This window comes from Lytechinus variegatus, chromosome 3 (assembly GCF_018143015.1).
Source record: "Lytechinus variegatus isolate NC3 chromosome 3, Lvar_3.0, whole genome shotgun sequence".
NCBI lineage: Eukaryota > Metazoa > Echinodermata > Echinoidea > Temnopleuroida > Toxopneustidae > Lytechinus > Lytechinus variegatus.
Genome location: NC_054742.1, coordinates 47,092,777 through 47,117,246, shown reverse-complemented (window position 1 = coordinate 47,117,246; position 24,470 = coordinate 47,092,777). Strand labels below are relative to the sequence as shown.

The 24,470-nt window shown below is 36.6% G+C and overlaps 1 protein-coding gene and 1 non-coding gene across 2 annotated transcripts; both read left to right on the top strand.

Annotated features, from left to right (window-relative positions):
- Positions 1–1,744: 1,744 nt before the first annotated feature.
- Positions 1,745–24,386, top strand: LOC121411191 (sia-alpha-2,3-Gal-beta-1,4-GlcNAc-R:alpha 2,8-sialyltransferase-like). The gene is made up of 4 exons (XM_041603762.1): positions 1,745–2,956; positions 19,863–20,021; positions 21,694–22,254; positions 22,981–24,386. Exons 1-4 carry the CDS (start codon positions 2,802–2,804, stop codon positions 23,270–23,272), a joined length of 1,167 nt encoding a protein of 388 aa, XP_041459696.1. The 5' UTR covers positions 1,745–2,801; the 3' UTR covers positions 23,273–24,386.
- On the top strand, positions 18,291–18,363 carry TRNAR-ACG. The gene has a single exon. It is a non-coding gene; the product is annotated as a tRNA-Arg (tRNA).
- Positions 24,387–24,470: the final 84 nt, after the last annotated feature.

Below are 24,470 nucleotides of genomic sequence, written 5' to 3'. Positions count from 1 at the left end.
AACTATGAATGATGAACAGACCAAGAAGGACCTCCTTAATCGAATCAACATCGCGATTTTCTAAAAAAAAACTAAATATTATTCATGTTTGATTTATATAGGCAGTGAGAATAAGTATTTCATTGCTCCTTTATGATCTGAAGGAAAAATGAGGACAAATCTTGAAGTATATGCCCTTGTCATACTTGGAAGCGTCCTTGTATAATTATGTACACTGGTGATATTATTCTCCTCAAATACTGACCTGGTGGAAGGACGTTGATCGAGCAAAAAAGGGTGAACTTAGCATAGGTATTTAGTGTCATTATTCATTAATATCCATGTTTTCTTTTTTTTTATTCATTCGATTATTCATATTTCATTCATTTATTTCTGTATTCATTTTTCTCTACATTAATTTATTCAGTTTCATTTATTGTATATTCTCTTTCATCGTTATCAACTTTCATTAATTGTTGTCACATTGGATTGGTGTGGCCTAAAGTTCATTTTTAAAATCCCAACACTTTTTCACCTTTTCCATGTGTTTCAAATGCACATGGGGGGGGGGGTGCATGGTTGAATAAATTATATATTGGGGACACCGGGCACCCCCTATGACTACTGCACTTTCCCGGACTCTAATTATGGACAATCTCATGGACTGCATGTACGTATGATCTGTTGATCAGCCAAGTATTCTTTCCTTACATCCCGAAGTTGATTTTGTCCATGCGTGCACTTCCCTTCTAAACATCCTTGTCATCATTCATTCCGGGTTCATTCTACACTTCATGTTCAAATGATAATGTTGAACAGGGCCCTGGGAATGACTTTCAACAAGCGGGGGGGGGGGGGGGGCTAGTTTACATTTGACAAGCAAAAAATAGGCGATTTTGGTCCAAGAAATATTTGAAAAGCAAAAGGGGGAAAGGGGGGGGGTTCGATACAAAGTGAATGATATTTTTTTAAAATTTCCGCAGGTTAATATACTAGATTTCCAGGGGATGATGCCTATGGTGAATAATACACTTAGCACCCCCAGGTAAATCTAAAGGACCCCCTCTTCCCATGGCCATGTGTTGACACAGGAAAATCATTCAGACAATTGCATGAACTTTTTGAAAAATCCCAAATGGCTTGTCAGCATGTGCATGAAAACAGTTTATATAATTTATATTTTGTTAAATTATCACTATGATACAAATACCTGATAAAAAAGGGACTGTAGGCATGATAGGGGAGATTCTCAAAAGTGAATTTAATAACAAAAGAAAAACACACACCCTTATTTAGGCACTAGGGGTGTAATATTTTCACTGGAGTCATTTTTTAATAAGATCAAATTACACACTGCACTTAACAAGTTAATCACTTTTTATTTAATTCCGATACTTTCTCATTTTGCATGTACATGTAGCCCGTTATGGGCACATGTTCGGCGATGATTTGCGATAAGACCCACTGATGCCGACCATCCGAGGGGAGGGATGCATGAATAGAGGACCTTATACACCGTCTTAAGAAGTACTCCAATTACCCTTACCTGTAGAAAGAGAGAGGGAGGGGGGTAATTACGGTAATGACAGGTGATTCTAACACACCGATCAGGTGATACCTCACTTGCAGAAAGCGTGCAAGAGAAAGCAGCCATGAAGTCAAGAGTCATCGTTTGATTAACCTTCACCTCATCGCTGACGTGTCCTGAATCCTGCCTTATACTTCAGGCATGAGACAGAGTCACGTGATCTAACAATCTAGTAACCACTCTCTCACATTTTCTTCCCATGTTCTACGTCAAAACAGATCTGGGATGAGGCCGATGAGGTTGCTGTCCAGACGAGAAGGGGAAGCATTCAAAAGAAAACTATGGCAGTGAGAATGCCATTACAGTCCGTCTGACGAGTTCTGAGAGGGATTTTCCAAAACGCTACCCTCGCCAAACATCGTTCGACAGCGTCTCGTACTGCGCCTCAAACCGCTCACTCGTCGATGTCTCGCCGTCGACAACTCAGCTGACTTGAAAATTTCAACCCAAGAGACAGGAGCAAATGCAAGGCTCTATGTTACGCATCCTACCCCGGATGATGTTCTGGATATCTTTGACAACATCTAAGAAATCTTAATTTGTTATGAGTGGATGTTCATTGACGCCTTCATGGTCTTGGAAAGGACCTTCCGTAACCTGTCTTGAATTCATGGGAGTTTCTTAGATACTGGAATTAAAACGCAACCATCGGTGACCACTCAAGGAATATCACTCAGTTGGATAATATAGCTTTGTGGGTCTACTTTTGTCTTCATTACGCATAATTTTTTTATAATTGCTATAATCTCAGAGCATATATATTAACAGTCTCGTGAGCTTTAGGATTGGTGAGCTTGATATGAGGATTCTGAAAGCATAAGGGATTTATTTTACCCTAGGATTCTACGCACAACATCCCGCCGTGGATGCCGCATCTTCATGATTTTCAATTGCCACATCAAATTCAAAAGAAGTCGCATATTAACGTCCCCCCTTCTTATCTTAAAGGCATATTTGCAGTCCAGCAAATGATATTTCAATAGTCAGAAAATGTATTTTTGACGGCAGTAAAGACAGAATCTCAACCCCGGATCTCAACATGCTGCATAGCAAAAACCACGACCAGCACACCATTCTTGAATATTACCCTACTCCTATCTGACGACCCTTCTCCGACCCACCTGCTCTCTTTTTCATCCCAAGACCATTTCGTTGCGTCTCCATCACGGCGTCCTCTCAACCCCTCCACACCACCGCGGTTGACATCGAGTCCGTGGTCGATCACCGCTGCAAGATGTTGGTACGGACCGGACGTCGTATTATTTTCCTGATATCCCTCAGTCTCTCCGTCTTCGTCCTTCTCTTCCTTCAGACGCCTCGTCGGCTACAGTTGAACCAGCTTCAACAGGCTTACCGGGATTTCACTGGTACCACAGGCATCATACCAAGGTAACGCTTTGGTAGAATAAATCATTACTTGAATTATTTTCTTTAATTTAACTATGAAAGAAATTTAAATACAGCAACAATTCGTACTATATCATGACATAATAACCAAAGTCTCTCATTTAAAAAAATTATGTGATGAATGTAAAGCATGAATAGCCTATAGGCCTGAGCTATTTTCATACGCTAAGTTCACACAATTTATATTATACATAGTTTTGATTAGAGAGTTGTTGACAAATTTGAAGCTTGCCAAAGCCTTTGCATGACATATCAACAATTAACGTTCTTAGTTTAAAGTAGGTTGATTCACGCTTGTAGATTTGAAATTTGAGGAGATGGCAAATAAGGATTTAAGTATCTTAATGTTTCTACTTTCATTTATGTTACTTGTAGCACAGAGATGTCAATGATATCAAATAATTTAAATTCTATGAGTATAAATCATTCATTCGAAGTCAACATAATTATCTTGATTGAAACGTCATTGCTCCCAGTTTGGTCTTAAGGTCAAATTGTAGGTTAGACGAATGAAAGACTTAAAGCTCATAATACCCATTTTTGTCATGTCATGCAAATTTAATTGTTTTTTTTTTTCTCAAAGAGTAGCTAGATGATATAAATAAATTTAAATCGTTAAGGGAATCTCATCCTAACTTTCAGTTTGTTTTAATGAAACCAGGTATTTTGTTCAGATTTGCGTGCTGAGCAATCTTTTGAAACAATATGAAAGCTCTACTATATATTAAAAAGAATTGAGGAAGAAGTATAAACGAGAAAATTGAGAAAGATACAAAACAGAAAGAAAAAGAGAAAGATAAGAAAGATACAAAACATTATTATTTAAGTTACATTACATCTTTTTTATTATTACGCGCCACTTTTCTACTTATATTCAAGTCTAAGCCAACCTAAATAACCGACGTGACTCCCCAAATGCATCTATCACTACTCCAATAATTCATTTCTAGATTATTAGTTTTGTATACTTCGAACAGTTAGAATGTGGAGTATATATGAAACGAAAATGTGTTTTGAAAGAAGATATATGTTGCGATTTCACATGAACATTTAATTTGATCAGTTGCCCGTCCGAATAAAATAGAATTTGTATTTTCCTTATAGCATTCAAAGCATGGAATAGGCTGAAAATTCCAGGATACAATTTTTTCTGTAGGTTGATGATATTCAATCACTATATTTGTAAGATACATTTATAAGTGCTCAAAAAGCCTTAAAGAAAATAATCATTGCAGAAAGAGGGCACTAGATATTATCTAAGATTTGGAATGGAAATATTGACAGAGATTTGGCGACTTAAAAAAATAAACGGCTACTAAACTATAAAATTGGCATTAGACTGCAACATCATCTGATTATCTCCCAGGTATACGTATGCCCCCACAATATTTTCAATTGAAATCATTGTCATTTCATTGAATTCTTCAAAATCATTATTTACATCAAAATATATTCATGTCCTCATTATGGTCATTTGAAATTTTTACATGCCATATGATGGAACTAATGTACTTTTAAAATATAATTTTATTGGCTCACTTCGAAAGTTCTGACATCTTCATAAACAGTAGTGCATCGGAAGGTTCAGCCCCCTCATTTTCTTTTTGAGGGCCTCATTATCATGGTTACATTTATGTATGTAAAAGAGCAGCGGGTACCCATCTCCTTTTAGATCTGAAATAATTACATCTCAAATCAGAGATGACTGTACTCTTCTCCCAATTAGTATCCTCTGAAAGGAATTGATGAAAACATGACCATGATGACCATATTTTCCAAATTTGACCCGGGTTTCCTCCCATTCGGTTAGTCGTCTCGTGAGGATAACCAAATCTGGCACAAATAATTTGACCTACAAGTTGTGACAAATAGCAATTTGTTTGTAATTAGACCGTTTAAGTATCATTTTGATACAAAATTGACGATCCACGTGTAAAGTGTTGACAGCTTAATTTCTCTCATCCCGTAACGATGATGAAATGCATTATTTTCATATGAAATCTATTCAAATTGTTTTCGCATGGGCTTGATAAGTTCAATGAAAATGTCATTGTGTTTTGTGGCTGGTTGATATTGAAAAAGAAATATGTATATCGTGTTCTATAAAGATCTTCTTCATTGATGATTTACAGGTTTGCTGTCGGATGAGCTTGATTCTTTCAGTAAAATCTTATTTACCGGCCCTCATGGACATCGAAAATAAAATCTACCATAAAAATTCATAAGTACATCGTTTTGGAGTGTTTGCAGCCATTTTCCTCAGATTTTGATTTAGATTCATTTTGATATCTTAGTTCGATTCACAAATCATTTCTTTCTTTTTTATCGTACTCAGGTTGAACTTTGTGTAATGTTAATGAATATAAACAAATTGTGTAACTTCGAAAAAATGCTGAATGTTTTATGGATAATTATATGTTAGAACACAAGAGCGGAATGATGTTTTGGCGGAAAAGAATCTCAGTGTTTTTTACCCTATAACGAGAACCCAAATCGAGTAGGGCCTAACGTAAATACTATAATTCAATATTGCATCGGCGAAGTAGGAGTTCATTTTTCATTCATTAGTAAAAAGAAAACGTATCGATTCTCAATTAGAGACGGCTCTCAAAATATTAATAAGCTTACGTACATTTATGAAATCTATATAGTAATATGAGAAACGTATAGTTACTGAATTTATACGTAATTCAAGCATTCGATGACTTTGACAAGGCAAACCTATGAGCAGGGGTACAGTGACGCCATGGTATTATATTTAAGTGGGGGGGGGGGGGGCGACCTGAATGTGACGTCATTTTTATTTTCTCAATTGAATAACAGGGGCATGTAGAGTTACGCGACTCAGATCATAGAGATACCAAGTTATCAACACTTCATTTTCATGTGTATTATAATCGATCTCTCTTATAATAGGCCTACAATTTTTTTTATTCACCCTTACTATCCCCCCATTTTGGTTTACTATTCGGTAAATCACAGGGGGGCGATTACCCCTGCCCCCCCCCCCCTATGAGACCATGGACCATAAAATCCCATGTATGGAAAGTGAAATGTGGGAACAACTGGCAAGACGTGGGCATTTCAATGTAAACACATGAACACAATCATTTAAAGGTAGATTTCTTCAGTTGTCCTTGGCCCTACGTCAACATTCAAGTTCTAAACTTTTATAAATGAGACAAGTAGGTTTTTTTTGGCATTTCACCTTCAAAAGCCTTCAATAAGAAATACACACTAATTTAGATGAATTTCTAATCTTCTCGAGTGTGAAAATCAAAGTCGGTCTTTTTGATCAATTCACAATGGAATCCGAGTTTATTAAGATCTTGCATAATAACAAAGCTTTATATGGTATAACTGAATAATATAACACGAGAAGGATGAGGGTGATGATTCACAGATAATTTAGCTCCAAACATGCCAAAAATCTATGTGATTCTGTGTTTTTAAATGAATCCACAATCAATTCATGCTGTCTACCAGCTTCGAGATAGGGCGTCCCTTTTGACGATTGTGAAGATTTATATTATATCATCCCAAGGAGAAATAGATATAAATTTTCGATCTTCTTTGACCTCTGCCAAACTTCGTCAATATGACCATAGAATCTACATCTGTCAAGGGTCAACCTAGAAGGGTCAAGTTGAAGTCCAAGAAGAAACAAATCTCGTATAGCATCAGTGTACCAATCAGGCGCGGATCCATGGGGGGGGGGGGAGTGGAATTATGTGTTGTGTCAAACGCTGTGAATTGTATGCATGCTCGATGCTTGTTGGGTATAGTCTCTAGTGAAGTGTGTGATTGTGTCCTTTATTGATAAGTGAGAAATTGTTTAATGCTTTCAAATGATTGAATAAAATGAAAAGGAATTGATTTGAATTGAACTGAATAATCAAGTTGATGACATTCTAAACAAATCGTCGACGTGGTTTCTCTCGATGCTACCTCTTTGCATGGATCACTCTTAATGCTATATCCTCTCGCACATGAAGAGTGAATGGTTTTGGTACAATGCATAAACATTTTTTTTTAGTTGTACTTTATACTTGAAAGGGTGGTCCGGGCTGAAAATGCTTATATCTAAATAAATAGAATAAAATTCACAGAGCAAAATGCTAAAATTTTCATCAAAATCGGATAACAAATAACGAAGTTATTGAATTCTAAAGTTTATCAATATTTTGTGAAAACAGTTATATGCACATCGTGATGAATATTCATTAGGTGGGCTGATGATGTCACATCCCCACTTTCCTTTTTCTTATGTTATTGCATGAAATCATAAATGTTTCATTTTTTGATACATGTGTAAATGATGTGTCTCCATTATGATGAAATAAGTTGCGGCAATAAATAACTAATGCACTTAATCAGTTGTTAATCCAATTGTTTAGTTCTTGGTAGAATTTTTTAATAAACCTAATTTCATATAAAACACAAAAGAACAAGTAGGGATATGACATCACCAGCCCACGTAATGAATATTAATAAAGACATGCCTAGAACTGTTTCAACGGAATAATGCAAATCTTTAAAATTCAATAACTATTTTGTTATCCGATTTTGATCAAATTTTCAGCATTTTGCTTTGTGAATTTTACTATATTTATTGAGATATTAATATCTCCAGCCTGGACCATCCCTTTAAATGGAAAAATAAACATTAAAGAAGCAAAACAATTGAATCAAATGAAAATTATTTAATCGAATCGAACATGGCATCGTTAGCTCTCTCATTGTGGAATCATGATGCGTACAATTTTATAACGACAAACTTTAACTTCGTAACTCTGTCATTTTCGATGGTATTTTCAGTATTTTGCTTGAGTGCATACATTAGTCGAAGTACATTCGTAATTAATTGGAGATCAGAGAGCCCTTTAAGTTTTAGAGGTATAATACATACTTTAATACATCACCATATTTCATTCTGTTGTTTGATTTTCATCCTGCCAATGGAATACTGTGAGCAACACGTCGTTTTTATGGACCTATGTTTATAAACTTGCAACCTTTCTGGGACAGATGCTCAGAATACCTTTCTGGACATGCGGAATTGCATTTATAGATTTCTTTGTCATATTATGAAATGCATGCTTATCTTTTGTGTAAGCTGGTTATAGCAAACAGACGAAGAAAAACTCCATTGCCCTCGATCAGTCAACCTCATTTTCTCTAGATATCACTGTGGAAACAGGATGTTTGAATTTTGCAATGTACAAAAATGGGAGGGAAGGGAGAGAATGAGAGGGATATATTTAGATTTTTAGATTTCATTCATTTAATTCTGGGGCCATGCCAGAGAATGTTTTACTCAGCCAAATATACATTTACTCAGAAATCTAATTTTCCCGTTAATTTATTCGTTTTCTTAAGGTCCTAAACATTTTCAGTCACATACTTGTGCTCTAATAAAGATGTGAGAAGGATCATCTTTAAATCAAGAATCGACGTCAATCAACAATCATCGATTTTTATATTTCAACGGGGTTTTTATAATTGATATTTACATTGAAAATTGTCATTTTTTCCCCGTATGTCCCCTGCCATGTTTGCAGAGATTTGTTTCCATAGTTAAAGCATGGTTAGAGGAATCGCTGTGCCCCTCTAATATTGAGAACCCTAGCTCTTTTTCGCTTTTAAGAAAGTTATGAGGACAATATCAGACCTAGTTTGTGTGACCCCTCATTTTAAAAATGAAAATCATGGATCTGCCTCGGACTAGACTGCTTATCAAATCTTTATCATCATTTGTATTTTATGCAGTTACACTTTTAGAATATTGTATGCCGTATATGGTGTAACATGGTGACAGTTGACATTTTAAAATGCTACCAAATGTAAACAAGTAAATGCAATAACTCGTCATTGCATTTCAGCGCTGACGCTAAGTATTCCCGAAGGAGTAGAAACTATGTTACAAGTTCAGAGGCGAAATGAGGAGAGAGAGGGAGAAAGGGCAATGAAGTGGGGGGGGGGGGGGGTGGAAAGGAAAGTAGTGGGAAAGTTCTACATCAGCATTTCAAGTTCGTAGGCCTACACAAACCCAGATGAAAACCCATTTATGTGATCTGACTCGTTTCTGACAGTTACCACTTTTTGAGAGTCAAAAGGGGCCTAAGCTTTCGATCCTAGCAGAATCTTCTTCGGAGGCAAAATGACAAACATATAAGGTGGAACAACCATAATATAGACCACAGACATTCAACAGCAGACATTGAACAGCTTCATTTACCACTTTTTGCCACACACACTGGCTTTCTTCCAAAAATATCTTTTTTTTCACATGATTTGCCATTTTATTAGCTTATTGACTCCCTGCATGTATGTATCCGGTGAATTCTTCAGAAAATACTTTCCTTTTTACCCCTTCTTTTATTACTTTCTTTGTGTCTCTTTCTTTTTCTTCATTTTCCTCTTGCCTGTATGTATTCATCTCTTTCTACATTGCCTTTTCGATTTTTTTTCGTGTTTTTTTCTCTTAACAAAGACTGAATTGACATGGGTCTTGTAACCATATAGGTATAAAGCTTAATGGCGACCGCTCCCGCTTTTCGTTTTGATGAAAAGACATTTTAATTTAAATTTGTTACAAAATCATAATTAATTGGGTGTTTTTTGTTTGATACATTCCCATTGTCACTGATGGTATGAGGGGGTACACTTATCCTTTTATATTGGGGTGTGTTATTATGATAGGCTTATCTGTTTTGTCTGATATTCGTCTGCCAGAAGGACTCGTCGCTTTGCGCGTGATTTTCTACATCGTATAAATGAAGAAAAAGAATCCCACTAGTGTCTCATCAGCTTACCAGTCTGTAATGTTAATGAGCTTGAATTCCTGGTAAACCTTGAAGATGGTCTAGATCATACATACAGAAACAGATGGCGAAGATAATATGACGTCATTCCTTCGTCACTTCATGCTAGAGATGAAAGAATGATTATGTGTGACTAATGTCATGAATGTATTTGAAAGTCATAATGAAGAGGTATAGATGCCTTTGAATTCCATTAAGACAAAATTATATTAATATTTGTTTATTCCAAAGGATATTTCAATTAAATCAATTATTTCAAATATTTTAAGCTTTTTTTTTTCTTGATGATCGAGATATGAATTTATATATTTTCGTGAATTATTCTGGAGAATGGTTCACTTTTCGTATACATTGACCCTAAATGATGATCTTCATGCTCAAGTAATTCGTGATTGTCTACATTTGCCATGCCAACAGTCATGATGTTAATTAATGGAGCTTGAAATCGTTCTTGGACAGTTTCCCGTATTACGAAGGTGTTCAAGATCGAAATGATAAGTCAAGGCTAGTGCCAGGAAGTCGGTTTATAGAATAGACATTCTAAAAACTATACATTTGCAATAATTTTTCCACTAAGTTAATCGATTTATATACGGTATGTAATAAACGTTGATACGTCTTAATTTAGATTGTAAGAGTAGCTTTGTTTTGAGGAGAAGTCGATGTCGATGAAAAAAATAATAAAAGTAATTCTTGCGAAGAATTTTGTTCATGCTTCTGCATGCTACAACGATATACAAAAATATGTTACTTACTTACTTGGTTTTAAATTATGTAAAGAAAGTATAATAATTGCCTTATCGGACGTTTCTTTGAAGTTGAAAACAAAGATATTGATTTAGAATATAAAGGAAAAACTATCTAGAAAATAGGGGTTGCGACAGAGAGAGCGATATATCTTCAGCGATTCAGCTGTCCCGAAACGAATTATACACAAATGTTTTTTCCCATTATATCATTCACCGATAGTATTTTCATGACCTAATTTTGTCTCACTCCTGCTTTGAAAATTAATTTTGTTCAGGATTATAAACACACACACAGAGAAACAAACATTACTAAACATAAAGTTATCTTGTTTTTACAGACGGTATGTTGAAGGGTGTGTGATTATTACCAAAAGAAATATCAAAGACAACCATGACCCACTTTTTATTCAATCTACCTGATCAAATTGCAAAATTCAATTTTTAACATCAGATGCTTATTCCTGTCACGGAGTGAGTAAGTAGAACATGTAGAACATGGCATCGGATTACTTCCTATCCTCAGGCTATATAGAAAAATATCATGTGAATATCAGGTTATTCATGTAATTATGATTGGCAGCATGAATAGCAACTTTTTCTTTAAAAAAACAGCTTTTATTATGTAAGTATAACGATGACTGTATTAGTGATCATGTCTTTGATGTTCCCATTTCATATTCATCCTTAGTCTTTAGTTGCTTTTTTATATATATACTTTCCCCCTAATTATAACCTATATCTTTCCTCATTTTTGCATCTATTCCTTTGACGAAAAAAAGTAAGTCTTTCCAACAACATTTTTTTTTCTGTCGTAATAAATTTATGATTCATGAATATAGTCTCACTTTTCTACTTATATTCCAAATATCACAACAGTATCTGCATGATGCACATTGGCCTTCACCCCCCCCCCCCCACCTACTTGCCCCGATCCTCATCTCGGGATGTTGGCCATCTGACTCGAATGAGCAAAATGACTCTGATGAATGACGTTGAATAGATTTTGACTTCAGGTGTAGTGCCGTAGTATTTTGATGTGGAGGGGAGGGGGCTAAATATGTGGCAATCTTTTATTTTTAAATAGGGTTATTATATAGTTCAATTACTCATTGATTTTTCTAAGAATACTTTCTCACTCGAAAATGAGGAGTAGTCGCCCCTTACAACGAGGACCGCTTGGGGGAAGGGGCCACTACTCCTATTAGTATTAAGTATGTGACCGATGGTGCCACCACCTGTTTTGACTTTTATTGTAATTTAATTTCTCGCAATATTTTTTTCTTCAAATTTTGTATTCTTCATATGAACCTGCATGCATGATAAATCCTCGCATATAGATCCATTCACTTACATTTATTACATATAAAATCATCTTTAAAATTTACTAACATTTCTTATTTAGTGTTGAGCATAAATTTCATGTGACATTGTAGGATATTGAAGACCTAAAGTAAAAAAAAAACTGTTTGAAACTTTGTTAATCTAATAGCGAAATATTGCTTTATCTATACTAACATAATTTTGGGGAGAATGTGGACGTGCTGACAACATAAATTCTCACGGGGTTTCGTGTCCCAGATCTGTCAATGATTTTCAATCAGCGATTCATTTATGTCTTTCTCTCCTTTGTTGAACACCTGTGTGACTTATTATACTGCTGAGTTGGATTGCATTTGACGGTATACCTGGCGAGGGAGAGTTTGGATTTCTGTTATGCGTGGGACTATGGGTTTTGACAGCTTTGTAAGTGTGAAGCTGTATTTGAAAAATAATACTATATGCATTTCATTACCGTTGCGAAATCTCGATTACAAGTCACAGGGAATATTTTTTTTTAAGATATGGGCATGCGTAGGGATTATCTTTTCAAGGGCGTTACTAGGACATCTTAATTTGGGGTGTACACTGTAAAAACTGTGGTGCTAAAACTGACACCAATTGGTGTTAATAGAGTACCACACCCTGAGGTGTTAAAATAACACCCTAGAGATTGAACATAACACGAAAGAGTGTAAATGTAACTACCATAGGTGTTGTAATAACACCTATAGGTGTAAAACTAACACTAACAATTTAACACCGGTGTAAAATAACTGGTGTGGTCCTCTATGTACACCGGTTAACACCAGTTTTTGCTGTGTACATGTATGGTGTCAGACAATTATTGACAATCTTCTTGATGGGACAGACACCTATAAGCTTTTCCTGGGGTAGGGGGCGGCTACCGATTTTTCAAGAAGTGAAAAAATTAGAATAGGGAAGAAAATGGAAGAGAGATAAAAAGAAGAGCTTTGAAGTGAGGGGCAGTGTTGTAGTGCCTTGATGCTCGGCCTTGGCCTTAAGGCGCCTTAAGGCCTATTTTTTCAAAGCCTTGGCCTTGAACATTCAGGCCTTGGCCTTGAGAGGGCCTTGGCCTTGGTCTTGAGGATTTTGAGCCTTGAAATTTCAAGGCATTTTCAAGGCATTTTCAAGGCTTTTTCAAGGCATTTTGTATTTTGTACTTTTCATTTGTTTTATACAAGTAATTATAAATGTTTCAATTGTTCTGTACATCTAATGACACTAAATACTACCCGTCAGCAGCAGCAGAAGCAGTATGTGTACCTAGCAGTGCCATCAATTGCAATTATCATCACATAATTATGTAACAAAGAGAAGTGATGAAAATTAATATTATTTATTGGTAATATGACGTAATCATGACTAATAAGGATAATGACAATATCAATAATAATGATAATAATTACGATTAGGATTATAGTCAATGGCGTAACTACAGGGGGGCATGGGGCACGTGCCCCCCCCCCCCATCGGCTGACTAAAAATAGGAGGAAAAGAGGGAGAAAGGAAGAGAAACGTAGTGGAAAGAAGACAATGTTCATTATAATGTTATAATTATGTTATGTTACATTACATAAGAAACATTTTTTTCATATAAATGAAACATAATTTGCTCAGGGCATATGTCTTCATTGTTCCTGGTGCTCCCATTGTCTGTTTACCGAGATATATAATCCTGTTATACTAAAACCTCCCGTTTTCAAGTCAATATACACAAAAACTACCAAATATATTTCCTCGCAATTCGAGTTATTCTTTTACATGTACAAAAGTATGCTTATTTTTCATGAATACTGTAAGTGATTGTCCCATTTTAAGGTCTTAATATAAAACATTTCCTGTCCGTGCTTACGTTCGCAGTAGTGGATTGGTGAAAGATGTCTGCTCTCCATCAATTCCTAGAATGAGTCCTTAAAATCTTCCTTTTTCTGTTTTCTGATCTGAATATCAAAAATTTTCAGCTCGCGCTTCGCGCTCGCATCATTTGGTTAGTGAACTACATGTATGTAAGTCCTTCTTGAATTCCTACAAACAAGCCTTAAAATGCCCCTCTTCAGGTCTGAATTTCCTAAATTTTCAGCTCGCGCTTCACGCTCGCAAGATTTGATTAGTGAGATGGGTATGTTAATTGTTAATCATGATTACAAGTGCTTTATGTGCATGTTTAGATGTAATTCTAACAAAATCAGCAAGCGCTTATTGGCACTCCCATTAGATGACTATGGTGAGATGTGTATAATCTTAATAGATAAAAGATTCCTAAAATATAGTCCTTAAAATCTTCCTGTTTGGGGTCAATATCTACAAAAATTTCAGTTCGCGCTTCGCGCTCGCATTATTTAACGAGACAGGTACGTATCATGATTACAAAAGATTGATTGTAATGTCCCTTTTTAGGTTTGAATATCAAAAATTTTAAGCTCGCGCTTCGCGCTCGCATTATTTGACTAGTGAGATACATGTCCGTTTATTGGCACTGTCCTTATAAAAATATCTATATTAGTTCAGAATACCTGGCAACTGGGAGCGCTTTGCGCGCTCACTAGGCAATTCCAAGTTTTTGCTGGTGCCCCCCAATGCCGTGACCCACGGTACGCCACTGATTATAGTGATTTTATGACAGGAATAATTCTGACAGATCTGACTACAATTTTGACAACAATTTTCATACTCTAAAAAAAGCTTACTCTAAAGAATGATAACAAGGTTGATTTCTATTCCATTAGGTTTTCCTTCTATTATTTTCTTTGACCAACAAGAATGTTTTAAGTCTTAATGATATTCTGAAAAGATTCGGTAAACTTGAACACAAACTTCAATTTCGTCATTTCCAAATGGGCTATGGCATCAATGGCATGATGAGCCAAAAATTTTGAGGGGCCAAGCATGGCATACAGAGCAAAATTTTAGGTTTCAAAATTAACAAATTTTGGATTGTGCTTGCATAAATTAAGGTTCGCATTCAATTTACAAAAAAAAAATGCTTAGAATGTCTAGTTTTTAGATCGGAATATTACAAATTTTTGAGCTCGCGCTTTGCGCTCGCATTTTTTTGATTGGTGAGTTATGTATCCTATTTATAAGTCACTAAATGCAGTCCAGAACAGCTTCCTTTTCTGGTCACTAAAAATTTCTGCTTGTGTTTTGTGCTCGCGTTAATTTGTTTAGTAAGATGCACACCTTTTTCATGATTACAAAAACAGCTCAAAATATTTAAATTTCATTTCTTATTACAACATCTCGCAAGGATGCCCTTTTAACAGTGATTGGCACCATTAAATTGACCCAAAATCGAGTTTTACAACTTCAAAATTGATTTTTTCAAAACCACTTGCTCGCTATGCTTTCTATAGCGGGAAATTAAAGCCTAAATCAAAATATCTGTCTTATCAATTAGAAATCACTTAAAAAAGCTTTGCTGAACTGCACCAAAATTCTCATTTTGACTTATACTGTAAGTGCATTTTTGGCTTTGACCTCCCCCCCAAAAAAAATACATTCTGCCTCCCCTGTCCCAGGTAGAGGAGAAAGACATGTTGAGAATGGGCATGCCATGATCAGATCACCTTGGTAATAATAATTATTGCAATGTGAATCGCCTAGAACAATAATGAATTGTACAAATGTAACTATATGCTGATATGTTTATTTTAATTTGATGTCTAAATCTACATGATCTATCATAAAATTATTTTCGTTTTAAATGTACAAGGGTAAAAATTTTTGCTCGCTCACACCTTTTATACATTTGGTCCTGTGTGTCATGTATGCCGCCTAAGCATTGTTGTCTTTTTTTTCCATATATTGTACAATTGAAATGCCTTGGCCTTGGCCTTGAGGTTTTCAGGCCTTGGCCTTGGCCTTGGGTTTCCATGCCTTGGCCTCAGCCTTGGTTATTGAAGCCTTGGCCTTGGGTATTAAAGCCTTGGCCTTGGCCTTGGAGGTTTGAGCCTTGACTACAACACTGGTAAGGGGGTATTGGTTGTCTCACTTAAAGGTCGAGTCCACCCCATAAAAATGTTGATTTGAATAAATAGAGAAAAATCTGAAAATTTAATCAAAATCGGATGTAAAGTAAGAAAGTTATGAAATTTTTAAGTTACACTTATTTTTCACAAAACATTGATATGCACAATTCAGTAACATGCAAATGAGACATAATGTCCTTCACTCACTATTTCTTTTGTTTCTTATTGTTTGAACTATACAATATTTCATTTTTTACCGTATTCGACAATATTAAACCACATCGTATTAAACAATGCCAATTCCACATGTACAGGAATAATTGTTATTTCACTTGACATGAGGAGAAAATTAGAATATTTCAAGATACAAAAAATGGTGAGTGGGTGACGTCACCAGTTTCCTCATTAATACAGACCATAATGTGCATATAACTTTTTTGTGTGAAATTGAGCAAAAATCTAAAATTTTGTAACTCTTTTATTTTACATCCGATTTTGATGAAATTTTCAGTGTTATGCTTGTTGGATTTTTCTATTTTTATTCAAATCAATTTTTTGTTGGAGTGGACTTGTCCTTTAAAAGAGGAAGTCTCTCGCCCTGTATAACCTGGCGCCGCTCCTGACCTGATTATTTCAATCGAACTTTTGGATCATTTTCTATTTCTGAAATTATTTGCTTTTATATGCGAGCGAGACAAAAATTAAAGCAAATTTCCATTTTATTTTATTAATAGTAGGTCCTTTACCCGTGATGCTCTGATTAAGATCTCAATATTGATGTTATTTTGACATGCGAAAAAGTGGAGCAGCATGTCACAAAGTCGATTTTACCCTTGTATTCCAGCAATCTCATGCTTCAATGGAATCCATTTTGCTAGCTATTTAGCCTTTTGTCTCGGGTTAGCAAAGGTTAAACGGTTGTATTGATCCGATAAACGATCAGAGATTTAAACATTACGGTTGGTCTCTTTTGCCAGGGTCGGTCCTGTTGAGTTTTCAGCCCACCTCCTTGCCATAGAGGAATACGATAAAATCTCTCTAACAAGCTTGAAGGAAGTCGTTACCTGATCTATTGATTGCCAAGGGCGAGTGTTCATTTTGTTTAATGCTGGTTTCCATGGAGATCGGTAAGATGAGTTTAACCATCTGATAATTATTTCTAATATGCCTACATGATTTGTTGTTAGACTTGGGGCTTCTATCGATGAAGGAATATTCTTTAGGCCCTAATTATTTTTGATAATTGAAATGCAGACCTACTGGACGTTCATCTTAATGTTTATCTAAAAGGGCTATAGAATATTAATGAATTTATGATGCCATGTTTCATGTTACCTGGCTGCTTAATTTTGTGACATATAGGTTTACTTTTGTCATCACATGATTTGTAATTGTTTGATAGTAGACCTATTATGATGTGGAATTTCATACCCGGGAAGGGGTGGTCCGATAGGCTATAATAAATTATATAGCCGGGAATGGCAGATACTTGGCTTGACTTAAGATATTATCCTTATACGGCACTTAATAATTATGTTATACCATATATCACAATCAATCATCCCTCCTATAGACCTACCCCTTGTATAAGTTCAAGCTGACTTTTAGTTTGTTTTATGGTGAAAATGACTAAAAAGTAAGAGAGACCAAAAAAAATTAAAAAAATAACCGAGATAGGAACTATTATGATTGTGCTTTCATTATTTTATCTAAACATTCATGAATATCAGTGATGTGTCTGTTATGTTGATATTGAATCCACGAGAATAAATATTTTCAACCAGGGGTGCTATTTTTATTGACGTGTATAAGGAATCCGGATGGAATCAAAGCCCGCTCAACCATGGAAATTGGAATGAAGTGAGTACGGCACAGGAATGCACCCAATCCCCAAATTCAAAGATATTTTGGGAAAATTACGATCATAAAATAGTTAAACTTGCAGAGGAATATGTTTTCACTGCTTATTGCTGTGATCCCCGCTTTTGCAGGTAAGGGTCTTCTTCGAAAGACTATCGCTGGCAACTCTATGGACACAACTTAGAATGGAGAACAAAGCTCCCGTTCAACACAGATCTGTCTACGACAGCTACGATATACATGTATCTCTATATGGTGTTCACTGATCTATGCTCATTTCTTTTGTTTGATTTGCGTGGAGCGAACCTAAGGCGCACGTAATTTCCTTACCTGTAGCGACGAACCATCTTTCAAGAATTTTGAAATATGATAATAAATTTATCAACAATTATAATACTCTGAAATCTCTTGATTCTAGTGCTCATATCCGCATCTCGACCCGAATATGTGAAATAAACGATTATTTGGAAAGACTACAGTGTAATCACGTGACAACTTCGAGACATGCGCGCGGTGTTCAAAACAGTTCACAAGGCAGGAATGTTACAACAAACGTACCATACTTGTGCGGAGCGGCCCTGTGGCCCAATGGATAAGGCATCTGACTACGAATCAGGGGATTCCAGGTTCGAGTCCTGGCAGGGTCGAATTTTTTCCTTTTTTAAAATTTACATATTTGAATTTGTAGATGTAATACTGAAACATTTAACCAAGACCCCTTTTTCAAATAAAAACAACGCTTCATATTATCTAACTTATTCGGAAATATGCCTTAATACACTAGTTTTCAGCCAATAATGACATTTTATCATTTGAAGGATGTTTATTTTGTGATAATACAGTGAGAGATCATTTAACTTCTTAAACATGTCGGAGTATTAAGCGCGGATCAGGTCCGTATAGTGGAGTAGCGAGGGGGGGGGGTCAAGGGACTTAGTGCCCCTTTACCAGTATGTTAATCTCAAATTACGGCTATCAACAAATCGTGCTTCATTTACAAATTAATTTTACAATTTGAGCCATGGACATGTTAAGGTCATTAGAATCATCACATGCCGAGGCGAGAATCGATGGGGTGGGGGTGAAGGCCCAGTGCGCGTACCACCCTCTTTTTTTTTGGGGGGGGGGTTAAATTACAAACTCAGAGTCAAAGAGCTATCATTGTTCAAGTTTTCGATCCAAACAGAATGAAACGCTCATTTCGAGTCCAAATGGGTAGCAAAAATCAAAATGAACTCCAGATACAAAATTAAATAAGGATATATAGCTGTATTTTCGTATATTATTTTCTCCGGAAATTCTCATTCCCCCCCCCCCCAAAAAAAAAATAATCAAGATAATGCCACTGGCCAATTCAACATACTTTTAATTGGGAATTCATGATAAGACGGTAACTCCGGCGGGAAAATGAAAATACCACCCCCCCCCCCACACACACACCAACACTCACTTGAAATAAGAAATCGAAAAATATGCGTATCAGCCCTGCTATCAGCCCCCCGGCCCCCTATCTTGTATTTCCCCCTGCCTGAGAGATAGGGCACTGTCTTTGAGTCTGGCATACGGTACGTCATCCTTGGTCTCTTGCTGCGCTATTCTTGGGATTGTTTTTTTCTCCTATCGTGTCTTGTCCGATGTGGCCTGATTATTTTTGAAGATCCCAGACAGGCGTCATGCTGGGTCCGATGTGCTCATCACCATCATCCCCAATTAATTTCCATATACCACGCTCTGATAACATTGTTCTGTTTCATCGTACGTCGTTGATGTCATTTTCAGCTCTGATGTTATTTCTGTGCATTATTGAAGATGGAACGAAAAATAAACTGCAGTTCAGATAACATAATCTGAGATTGAAAAAATAAATCAATCAGAAAAAAATGTCTTTGCCAGGGATAGTGTATAGTGTATGGAAATATTGAGATTGTACAATGTGTATGTTCATTTTCACTTATTCAAGTATTGTGAATTAAAGTGCATTTTTTCCCTTGCAGGGCTTCAATTTTTATAATAAGTAGGCCCTGAAGACAAAGTCCGACGATTGGGCTCTTACAGCTCATTTTTTTTCTTCAAAATTCTAATCGATATTAACCAATGTCTCTGACCTAAATGTCCCTGAGAAAATCTTATTTCATTTGACAAACAGGAAGATGCAAGGTTTAGCAGAAGACCAAGCACAGGAGGACGATTACGGGGAAGAATCTTATTATTCCATCATTCGATACGACGATAAGGCCAAAGCAAACGTAGAAGAAATCTTAGAACATCACTGGGCTGCAAATAGAACGGCACTACTACAAACCAGGTAGTTTTTCTTTTTTTTCTCTTGGCAATCGTGAGCAAGGGGGTGCCTATTTACCCCCTCCCCACATTTTGCGTCAATGACAAGTTTGCAGACTCGAATAACAGTATCTGTGATGCCGAAAGAAAGAGAGGGGGAAAAAGAAAATGTATAGGGGAAACATGTTCGCCCTCGAAGAGGGGGGGGGGGGGGGGTAATTGTGCAGGTAATAGAACAGCACCTTTCAAACGAGCGTAATGAGCCTGAGGAGGGGGCACTCTGTCAGGGACACACCAATAGAACAGCACTGCTCAGAAAAGACAAGTATGTCCAATGATTAAAACCTGAAGATTTTAGGTTAATGTTAATCAAACCATTAGAATGAACAAGAAAAAGAATATTTAGCAATGTACACAATGGACTATAATTTCATTATTAACTCTTGTAAGTGCAACGTAGATTGGAAACGTTTGAAAGCTACGCCCTATATCGCAATCGTTTTTTGTTATGTTTAAAATTTATCATGAACCTTACATGTCTGATGATGACGGCTAGACAGACAAAACTGCCTAATAAAGCTTTTAAGTGGTACATCTCTTGAAAAACATATCGCTTATGAAGACAATGGCTGTTACTCATTCCCGAAGCTTTAGACTTTGAGGAAACAGGAAATACATTGATATCACTAAATACGAGAGCCAATTTGTGCTATATGGCATAAAATGTACATTTTTAAAGCATAGATTCATAGAATGAAAGGAAGAAGAAAAACATGTTTTGGGAGCCTAGGTTTTACATGGTTGGGGAAAGTACAGCCGACACAGACTCTGGTAAAGAAAAGCGAAGAGAAAAAATTTCGTGGCCAATAGGTGGCGCTATTAACTTTGGCTTTTTGGGGCCTTTTGATTATCGTCAATTGCGGTCTGATAGCTCTATGGTCTGACCAAAAAATCTAGGGCGACAATCGCTTAACTATATTTTACAGGTTAACTATGTAAGAATTTGTGTTTTCTCCTTAAAGCACATTCCGTTACTCATGATATCCTCTTAAAATTGATTGTACTTGACAGTTTTGAAAAAGAAGACGTTTTATTCATTGTATATTGGAACAAACAGAGCAGTGGTCCTTAGATCACAATGACAAACGGTGTAGCCGATGTGAAAGCCCCATAGTATCATGATTATTTTACAATTTTTCAAAGATCATAACATCTGTTTTTACTATTTGTCCGTTTTTTGTTCGTACATGATGCTTCTGTTTTTTTTTTAATACCACCCCACAGGGGTGGTTTACCCTTATTTCAACTTCACCGTCAAAATGTCGTCACTTGGGTCTCGAACACTAGCATACCTATGGGGGGGGCAGTCTGCCCCCTCTCCCGACGAGCCACAACCCACGCAAAGGACGTATCTCTGCCCCCCCCCCCGACGAGCTTGAAAGACCTTTTTTGCCCCCCCCCCCCTGACGAGCTTGAAGCCCTTTATTGCCCCCCCCCCCTGAAGAGCTTGAAGACCTTTCTGTGGAAAATCCTAGGTACGCCACTGGTCTCAAACCTCATGAGCTTGTAAACTCTATTTCTAGCTGGATTATCATCACATGATTTAATAGTTGGGGAATGATTTGATTGATTTTATCATTTTTGTGAAAGAATCCATCCCTATTTTTCATGTTTTTGTAATTTTTTGTGTAAAACAGGTCCGAGATGCGAAAGTTTTTCAACCCCTACAAGATGATAACCATGACATCTGATGACGACACACGAGGTCAACTCAAACGATTCTACAGCGCAAAGGCAAAGGCCATGACCTTGATACCACCAGGCCTTAGGAAACTACTCCCAACCAAACAACTATTCAGAAATCAGTACTTTAAAACTTGCTCCGTGGTCGGCAACAGCGGGATCCTTCTTAACAGCTCCTGCGGAGCTCACATCGACGCTGCCGATTTCTCCTTCCGGTGCAACTTTGCCACGGTCAAAGGTTATGAAAAGGACGTTGGAACGAAGACGGACGTTATAACGTTTAATCCCAGTATCCTTGATCGGTTTTATGGAAGACTTAAAAAGGATGAGGACAAAAGGCGGTTCGAGGAGCGTTTGGTTAGCTATGGGAAATATGTTTTATGGATTCCAATATTTTCGACGCATTACGTTAGCAGAACAGTCCACGAGATATTAGACTATTTCAATCTAAATTTTAAAAGATTTAAAAACATCCAGCTGGCGTTTCCAGGGAACATCCTCCCAGACATATCAGAGTAAGATATTATTTTCTTATTGTTTAACAATAATCATTTTAGTTGATAAAATTATGATATTTTAAAACGACGACTCACACTTTATTATCTCTTGACTCTTGTAATAAATTCATTCATAATTGTAATAACTGCAGACTTGAGAGAGAGAAATGCATTGACATTTTAAAAAGATGATGGAATCTGGAAGTCTGTTGGTAGTTTTTGTTTTTGGTATTATCAGTTAAAATGTGAACGCCGTAATATTTATGTTATTGGCGCCGGGTTTTATTTTTTTTCGGAAAGATGAGAAGCAAACTTCTTTCACTCAGATCAGTTCAGCCCAAAATACCAAATGACACTAAGCATGCTAAGTGCATTATAAAAACTGAACGCGTCTTAGCGAGTGTTCTACTGAACCATGCATGGGCGTATCTCGGGATGAACAAAGGGTACGTGTCATAAGGTTCTCCTTTGTGGAGTTGACAGAATGACAAAAGTAAAAAGTTGAGATTAAAGTTAAACATTTGAAACGTGGACATTCTAAAAAGATCATTGATGTCAGAAGTTGGAGAGGATGTGAAATGAGCACTTGCTCCGAACTATGGGTATCCTATACTTGAACGAAAATATTGGTTGTAACATTCAGGCCTGATCTGTTCTTATAGATTGACTGAGGTTTGGATTAGCTTACACATTTTCCCATACCAAGTGCATTTAACCTTTCCTTCTCATTTTATCCTCAATCAGTTACTGGTTAACCCAAGGTATTGACGAAGACAGGATCAGTACAGGTCTACTCATGTTCAACATCGCTGCCACCATCTGCGAAGAAATCCACATGTACGGATTCTACCCCTTCCCACAATTTCAAGACATATCGATCCCCTATCACTACGATGACAGCAGGAAAAACCGGACGCGGGATAATTACGATTACGGTTACCGCCGGTTTCACCAACTTCCCGACGAATTTGTGCTCCTCAAGAAACTCCACAAAGCAGGAGTCATCAAACTGCACTTAGGGGAGTGCCCGACGTGATTACTGAAGATGAAAGTGGATCGTGTATTCTGAATCAATAGAAACGTTAACCAAGGCACAAGGACAAAATTAATTGTTCTTTTATCTTGAGGCATCTGATGAAAAGTTTTTCACACAATGTGGTATATCAGAAGGATACGCCAAGTTAAAAGGTTCGTTCAAATATGGTGAGACAACACTTAGTAATTATTATTTGACGCGCAATGACGCCTCATATCTCATTGACTTTGTAGGCAATTTTGATGAGCGTACGGTGGCACCACGTGTGAACGAACCATATTAACATAACAAATACGCTAAGATCATGAAGATGGTTTTATCAACGGAATGTCGTCAAGACCATTAAGGTTCAGAGATGGGCGTAAATGTTAGGTCCAAAAATATGGCGTGTAACTCTTTAGCCACTTTACTTTCGCTATAGCACTGCATCTTATACCAAAGAGTGTGATTGGTGAGTGTCTGTTTTGCGTTGCATGATATTTATGCTTACCTTATCGTTTTGCTTTGTTGGACATCAGAAAATATTTAAGATGCCCAATATGCTATATACCCATCGCACTAAAAACAAAATGTTTAAAAGAAAGGGAGATATGGATTCACGATTTCGATTATAATTATTCATCATGTTAATTATCCATCATGTTTATTGCTCAATATGCTTCAATAGGTCTATATTACCACTGGTCGATTGTCGGATTTTTCAGCGTCCAAAGTATTTAGAGAAATGTATAGAGTGCCGATAATTATCACTATACAATTTCAAACGATATAATTTTGTGATGAAGTAGGACTTGAAGCGCGAACCTCCAGTTTGATGGTGTAGGCCAATCTACAAAGATCACTACAACCATTAATCTGACAAAGGTGTCAGAGTGAGCTTTCGATAAGAGAATGGAAAATGAGGACTAAACATTCGGATTAAAAAAAATGCAAATGTCCAGTTCTATAAAGTTAAAAAGTAAATCTGAATCATCTGTCCCCATTTAATTCCCCCAACATCTGGATTTTGAAAGCGCCTTATTCATCGACCCTTATAAGACAGTTAACAGTCATTTATCTTTGCGTCAAAAGCGCCTTATTCATCAGCCCTTATAAGACAATTAACATTCATTTATCTTTGCGTCAAAATGCCCACTTTTCTCTTCAGTTTGCCACGTCTTTGGTGAAACTTTGATCAAATAATATGTAATAGTGACTT

Coding starts and splice junctions, on each gene's coding strand:
- LOC121411191 (XM_041603762.1), top strand. CDS start 2,802: ATGTTGGTACGGACCGGACGTCGTATTATTTTCCTGATATCCCTCAGT. Junction 2,957..19,862: donor ACCACAGGCATCATACCAAG/GTAACGCTTTGG, acceptor TTTGACAAACAG/GAAGATGCAAGGTTTAGCAG. Junction 20,022..21,693: donor ACGGCACTACTACAAACCAG/GTAGTTTTTCTT, acceptor TGTGTAAAACAG/GTCCGAGATGCGAAAGTTTT.